This window comes from Olea europaea, chromosome 18 (genome assembly GCF_002742605.1).
Source record: "Olea europaea var. sylvestris chromosome 18, O_europaea_v1, whole genome shotgun sequence".
NCBI lineage: Eukaryota > Viridiplantae > Streptophyta > Magnoliopsida > Lamiales > Oleaceae > Olea > Olea europaea.
The window spans coordinates 12366415-12373619 of NC_036254.1; the positions used below are offsets into that span (position 1 = coordinate 12366415).

Here is a 7205-nt window from a genome sequence, read left to right on the forward strand (position 1 = left end):
TTGAAATAAAATCAAATTCAGTAACATGTTGATTCTATGCACAAAGTTGAGTGATCATAGTGAAACAAAATCAAATTAGATAACCATGATGAGACTAGGTATAAAGTTGTGTGGTCGTTGGTGGATTTAACCCTCTTATCTATTATCCTAAATATATTTTTAAATAAAATTTAGATAAAACCATCTATTTATTAAATATTAATGTTACATAAATCGAATTACATCGCAATTTATAAATACATGATGGCCATTCAATGAAAAGAGTAATTAAGTGTATCTTCAAAAGATTTTTTAGGTATGAGAATCTCTTCATTTTAAAGAGTCTAACATTTAAAATCATGTTTCAAAAGACTTTTTAAATTAACATTTTAATTTAGAGAGCGAGTCTTTATAACTAAATGTATTGAAAATGTATCAGTTTTTAATGTAGGAAAATAATAAAATAATTTAAAAAAAATTAGTTAAAATAAAAGATTTAAAAAAATAATAAATATATTTTTTAGAGTAATAAAATTAAGTGTTAAACATAAAGTATTTTACAAGTATTTGCCTCCACAATCTCTAATGTCCCGAAGTTTCATGTTTCATGTTTGTGAATCTAGAGAGGCGCAAGGACGCTCCAAAAGAGAACAAAAGAGATTATTGGATACTTTCTTCCTTTTTCTTTTTGACGTTTTCATTTCTTCTTTTAATATAATTCCGCGAAAAAAACTCGAAAAGACAGCTTTTTAAACTGTAAAGTGTCCGAAATTGATAAGCCCGAGATTTGCAAGAATTTGATATCACACTGCATCAGGTTTCTCTTTTGACTTGTTTAAAAATTTCGATACACGGTTTATGTAGTTTTTTTTATAATGGGGTACAGTTGTTTTACTTAGGAAGATAATTATTACTAATAATGTGGAGCTGATTTGGGCTATTGGTTTCCAATGCTGTGCCGTTCCGGTTTCCTCTTAGTGTAAGTTTGAGCTTCTTTTTCTTGAATTTCCTCCTAGATTCTTTGCTTTTCATATTCCATGAACTTGTCGGATTCGTGTCTCTTAACTCATTGTTCATTACAGATGAATTTTTACCTTTTTCTTAGGTTTCTTTAAACTAGTAGAATCTTGGAACGCAGATATCTGGATTTAACCCTTCTGTCAAAAAACAGGTTTCATCTGGTTCTTTAACACTTTTTTGTTTTGTTTTGATGCTTTGCTGTTTGTGGGTGTTGTTTAAAAATGGTTTTGAAATGTTGGTTTTCTGGATCGAGGCTATAGTTAAAGCGAACTTGCTGTATCCTTGTTCAATGTGGTTTTTCCAGATTTTCGAAATTTAGTAATGAGAAATTGAGATCTAGTAAATTTAAGTGATATTAAACTTAGCAAAAGTCCTCTCCGTAAATAATATAAGTAGGAGACATCTAAAATGTCCATTTGGTTTTGCAAACAAGTATTGAATTGTTGGAGTCATAATGGAACCAATCTCCTCAGTTGTTTTTAAAAAAAAAAACTCCCTGGTTTATTGCCTGCTGAATCGATTGCTCTGCATTTCGTTATCCTTCCATCCTTCACTTATCGTGATTGGCGAAACTAGCTTGTTGGGCAAAAAGAGACGGTAATTATTCTGGTTTTGTTGATTGAGTAACCGATTTACTTTGCTGAACCAAACTTAATTTCCTGGTGCATTGTCAAATTTTAGGACAAGAATCTTTTAGAGTAAGAATAAGATGGCCATAGTGATGTTTGGTGCAGAACAAAGAGTTTAAGAAAGAAGAGAAGAGACAAGAAGATAGAATCATTGGAAGGGGAAATTTCAATCTGTCGAATTCTCAAAAATTTAGTCCCTTACTCATATAGTTTTTGAATCCCTTGTAAAAATGGAAAGGAAAGTATCATAATTAAACCTTTGTAACTATAGGATGGAAGTATATAGACTTGCAATATCATTTAGCTGACATGAAGTATTTATATTTATTTATTGATTTGTTCTGACATTAAATTAGATAGCAGAACAATAGACCATTTAATGTGTTTGATGCTCTTACTTATGGGCATTCCTAATGCACAAAATCGTTTATAGAGTCATCTTATGTTTATCCATATAAATTTATACCCTTTCTCACAATGTTTTAAAGGTCAGGGATTCCGATGGCTATCCACTTGGTATTCCTAGGTTTCGATAAATTTACCTGATATATTAATTAATTAAGTGTAGGTTCCATAATTGCAACCAATGTTTTCCTCTTTATACCACTTATCGGTCATCATCGAGGTTCTTTTTCATTCTTTGTGCTTGCAGGGCTTCATAACCTGGTTCCCCATTTATCAAAATACTGATGTGGATACATAAGGAACCAATAGACATGATTCTTATGGTAGATGTAGAAAATTTACTAACCAGAAAATGCATCAGAAAATCCTTGAAACCATTGTAGGGCAAACCTTTTGTACTCTGAGATAATGCTAGGAAAGTTATTTGGCAGAGTTTCGGAGTGAGCTAGCCAACCACTATTTATAAGTGTAAAATGAATTACGCGGAAGGTTGTTTTCTTCTCTTGCCGCAAGATTCCTTTTTGGTGGAGTGTGTTTTGGCATATGAGTTGCTCTTATCCACACTATCTCCAGTCTATAGAAATATTCCTGGTTCCACTATCTGACTTCATGAACCAGTAATTTGAATGGTCTTTAGCTACTGGGCTTTGTGCTGGATGTGGTCTTGGAAATCTTGTGGGCAACAACTTAGTTGAGTTTGGTCTATGCCGGTATCAGCCCGATCAGTAAACAGGGTTTTGGTTTGAGTCTTAAGATTGACTTCTGGTCAGTCATGGTGGTACATCCAACTCAATGGATATTTCTTGATGAGCTGTGTCTAGTTTGTCCAATCTAGTTAGTTTGAGGGCATTCAGCTTGTGATTGGTTTGGAGAAGACTGGCTGATTGGCTAGTCCATCACTCAGCCTGCCTGAACTATAGTATATCAGTTTCTTCTTGTTTAGTAGATTAACTCATTTGAATTGTTTTCTTTACAGTCTTTCACTGCTTTACGAATGAAACATATGTACTCTTCCACTTAATTTATTTATTAACCGTTGCCTGATCTAATACAATTTGACCATGATCTTCTTGTATGCTATTATAAAATTGGCAGTACGCATGGTTTTAATCAATTTATATCTACATCGTGCATATCCTTTTCCCTTGGGAGTTCATAAATCTTTATCGAAACATATCTTGATTGCGGTTTTCTGTTATTTTGCTTGATCATATTTGTCATCAACATTGTACACTGAGATGATGCTATTTTATGGAAATTACGTAATGATGCCAATTCATGTGAGGCCTGTTTGAACCCCATTATTTCTTCATTAAAATGAAAAATATGACCGTTATCCATCACATCAAGTCATCATATTTGACATTTTATGGAAATTACGTAATGATGCCAATTCATGTGAGGCCTGTTTGAACCCCATTATTTCTTCATTAAAATGAAAAATATGACCGTTATCCATCACATCAAGTCACCATATTTGACTTTTTTATCTCTTGTGTAGGACCATAATGGCTATTTTTTCATTCTCATTTTTTTTAATAATGTGTCTCAAACGAGGGCTGAATCTTCACATCTTGAATTATTCAATATTAAATTCGGATTCCGCAAATAAATACGCACATTACACGTCCGCCTTACCTTTCCTTCTAAATATTTCTCTGCCTTCTTGAGAATAAATCATAATTCTGGTGAAGAATGGTCGGATATATGAGATTACGACTACACCGAGGTATTGACAGTAATTTTCGAATCTCGCATAATAGAATGGGAGATAGTAACAAAGACAAGGAACATGTTATCTACTCTTAACGGTCAAAGAAAGCCCCTTTATTTAGAATTCGTTAATTCAGACCATATTTTTACATTGATTTACAGGCCTGTCATTTCAATTATATAATTTGTTGACTTTTGTCTTTTGTATACTCTCTCTCATTCACATGGATACACACAATTATGTTAGCATGTAGCATCTATCTATCTATATATATATTCTTATCTTTTCTGCACAAATGGAAAGAAGAATTTTACCTTCTCAAATGGCCTGTGCAGATTTCTTTAAGGGTTTTCTCATCGACGTTATTTGAAGGAAATTAAACAGGTCATATTTTAATGCTTTTTCCGATATTATCATCCAAGAAATGAGTTGTCTAGGTCTTGGCATCTGATGTAATTTTAAAAATGCGTGAAATCTTTGTTATTCCAGTTCAAGTAAAAAGTGCAGGCGCGGTGAAGATCAATTCTAATTTTGTAGCTGATGAGGATTGAAGTATGGCTTGGAGCAATCCTGCTATTATGCAGACTATTCTGCAGTACAATAGGTTGATCAACATTCTTAAACTTGCTTAGCTTTTTACCATCATACTGAATATTATTGGCAATCCGAGGCATGAACTTTACCAAATATTAGGTTTTATAGTTCCTAGTAGGAAGTAGGAACGCTATACGTTATAAAATTATTTATATAATCTCCTAAGGACGAAGTCCAAATGGATTCTATGGTTTGTTGCTGATGTCGAAGAATTTCTTTCTGTTCTTATTGTGCATGACATTCTCTTTCTGAAATTGCAATGGGCTCATATAAACTCAACTCTTTGATATGAAGCATTGGTAAACTATGATTTCTGTGTTACAGTATTTTTTTTGGCCTTACTGTGGCCTACTGCAATTGTAATTTGACACGACAGTTCAAGATAATTCATTCTATGGCTTTCATTGTTAGATCAATATTTTAAAAAGGTATTATTGTAAACCAAGTTTCTGTTAGAGTTATTTTAGTTTTGGATAACTGATTGATTCGAGTTTGCTTTCAATTATTATCAAGCACATCTGGTTTTTAGAACGTGTTAGCTGCCAGTAGGACTCACCGGCCTTGCAATTTGAGATAGGACTGATTTTCTGTTTGAAGTTCTAACGAGGTAAAGCTTCCTATAATTTCAATCGTGTTCTTGTAAATGCAGGTGCATTTGTTGGGATAAATATTGGTACTGATGTTACTAACCTACCATCAGCTACTGATATTATTGGAATCCTTAAAACTAATCGAATAAATCATGTGCGCCTTTTTGATTCCGATGCCCACATTCTGAGTGCTCTCTCCAACACTGGCATTGAAGTCATGGTTGGTGTTACAAATGAAGAAGTTTTAGGGATCGGAGAATCCCCATCAGCAGCAGCAGCCTGGATTAATAAAAATGTTGCAGCTTATCTGCCTGGGACAAATATTACAGCAATTGCTGTGGGCAGTGAAGTTCTCACTTCAATCCCAAATGCAGCACCAGTTCTGGTTCCTGCTATGAATAACCTGTATAAAGCCTTAGTTGCTTCGGATCTAAATTATCTAGTTAAAGTTTCGACGCCACAGTCAATGGGCGTAATTCCTCGGCCATTTCCTCCTTCTGCTGCCACCTTTAATACTACATGGAACTCCACAATATTCCAGATCCTACAGTTCTTAAGAAACACAAATTCCTCTTACATGTTAAATGCTTATCCTTATTATGAATATGTTAAGAGCAATGGCATTTTTCCTATCGAATATGCTCTTTTCCGACCACTCTCATCAGTCAAACAAATTGTTGACCCGAACACCCTTTTTGGCTATAACAGTATGTTTGATGCTTTGGTGGATGCAACCTATAACTCAATATCTGCTCTCAACTTTTCGAAGATCCCTATTGTTGTGACTGAAACTGGTTGGCCTTGGTTTGGTGGTGCCAAAGAACCTTATGCCACTATAGAAAATGCAGAAACATTTAACAATAACTTGATTCGGCGTGTTTCAAATGATTCTGGTCCACCTAGTCAACCCGACATTCCAATAAATACATACATCTATGAGTTGTTCAATGAAGATAAACGGCGTGGGCCTGTCTCAGAGAGGAACTGGGGTGTCCTCTTTCCTAACAGCACTTCTGTCTATTCAATTAGTTTGAGTAATTCAGGAAGTCTCAATGCAAATTCATCAACGGTTTTTTGTATCGTAAAACCAGGTGCAAATGAGGATTCGCTGAGAAGCGGAATTGATTGGGCTTGTGGACCTGGCCAAGCTAATTGCAGAGCTATTCAACAAGGGCAGCCTTGCTATTTACCTGATACTTGGCAAAATCATGCTTCTTATGCTTACAACGATTACTATCAAAAAATGCACAGTTCTGGAGGAACTTGTGACTTTGATGGTACAGCTACGACTACTACTATTGATCCTAGTAAGTTTCTGGCGCCCTTCATCATTGTCCTTTTGAGAGAGCGAATTCTTCTTTTTACACCCATCCCTGGTGATTTTGCTCTATGTTTATAATGATAGGAAACAAGATATTCAAAATGTTAATGCATATCCAGTGATCGGTTTCTACTTATCTTGTTTTCATGGTGTTGCAGTAATAATTTCAAAAAATGATCAGATTTTCTTTTATCCAGTAAAGCTTTCATAGTGCAAATTTAAATTTTCCATCATTGTCCACCATTTCCATTGATGATATCAGTCAACTGTATCCTATTTTTTCCATCTAGAAAACTACTTTCCTCATGCACGCTTTTGGTTGATGCATATGTACGTGTTTGCCTTTATATACTCTTATGTAATTAGAATAGTACGTTATAATCTGTATAAATTTCTTATCCTATGTTCATGGCTATCGATGTGCAGGTTATGGATCCTGCAGATTTAGTGGAAGGTGAGTGTTTATCTAACTTTTTTCTTCTTTATTAGATTTTCTTTATCTGATCCCTAAGATAGTTTTTATATTTTGGGGCAGTTCGAATTCAAGTACTGGTAGGCTAGTTCCTCCTCCTGCTTTTGGACCGGTTGGTCAATCTTCGAGAAGCTCAAGGAATTATATATATTTCCATCAAATTGGATTGTTGTCTGCAGTAGTTCTTGCATTGATTTTAGTTTGATGCTAGTTAATGTCAGAAAGATTTTGTAGAATGCAAGTCGATGAACTGAGATTGTACCTTCAGAAGATGTTCATAACTTATGAAAAAATTTCGCATCCATTGAAAATTCCGTTAGTGTTATTCGTATTTTCCAAACTCTCTCTGTCACTGAATGTTTATCAATAATTACAGAGAAAGGGATTTTTTTTTTTTTAAATACCAATTCTGTATGTGTTTGTTTAGTTTTCTCTTTACACAAGGAAAAAATTTGCTTAGTTGGGCCTAGCAATTTCGAGG

The 7205-nt window shown here is 34.3% G+C and overlaps 1 protein-coding gene across 5 annotated transcripts; it reads left to right on the plus strand.

The window, feature by feature from the left end:
* Window positions 1-580: 580 nt before the first annotated feature.
* Window positions 581-7049, plus strand: LOC111367480 (glucan endo-1,3-beta-glucosidase 4-like). Of its 5 annotated transcripts, none has more exons than XM_022988382.1 (8): window positions 581-796; window positions 866-958; window positions 1085-1150; window positions 4083-4131; window positions 4237-4351; window positions 4991-6238; window positions 6679-6706; window positions 6788-7049. In XM_022988382.1, the coding sequence occupies exons 5-8, from the start codon at window positions 4288-4290 to the stop codon at window positions 6927-6929; spliced, it is 1482 nt and encodes a 493-aa protein (XP_022844150.1). In that variant the 5' UTR covers window positions 581-796; window positions 866-958; window positions 1085-1150; window positions 4083-4131; window positions 4237-4287; the 3' UTR covers window positions 6930-7049. The 5 variants fall into 5 exon arrangements, with proteins under 5 accessions (XP_022844150.1, XP_022844152.1, XP_022844149.1 ...); XM_022988384.1 differs by having other exon boundaries at window positions 879-958; window positions 1062-1150; XM_022988381.1 differs by having other exon boundaries at window positions 879-958.
* The last annotated feature ends 156 nt before the right edge of the window (window positions 7050-7205 follow it).

Coding starts and splice junctions, on each gene's coding strand:
- LOC111367480 (XM_022988382.1), top strand. CDS start 4,288: ATGAGGATTGAAGTATGGCTTGGAGCAATCCTGCTATTATGCAGACTA. Junction 6,239..6,678: donor GACTACTACTATTGATCCTA/GTAAGTTTCTGG, acceptor ATCGATGTGCAG/GTTATGGATCCTGCAGATTT. Junction 6,707..6,787: donor TCCTGCAGATTTAGTGGAAG/GTGAGTGTTTAT, acceptor ATTTTGGGGCAG/TTCGAATTCAAGTACTGGTA.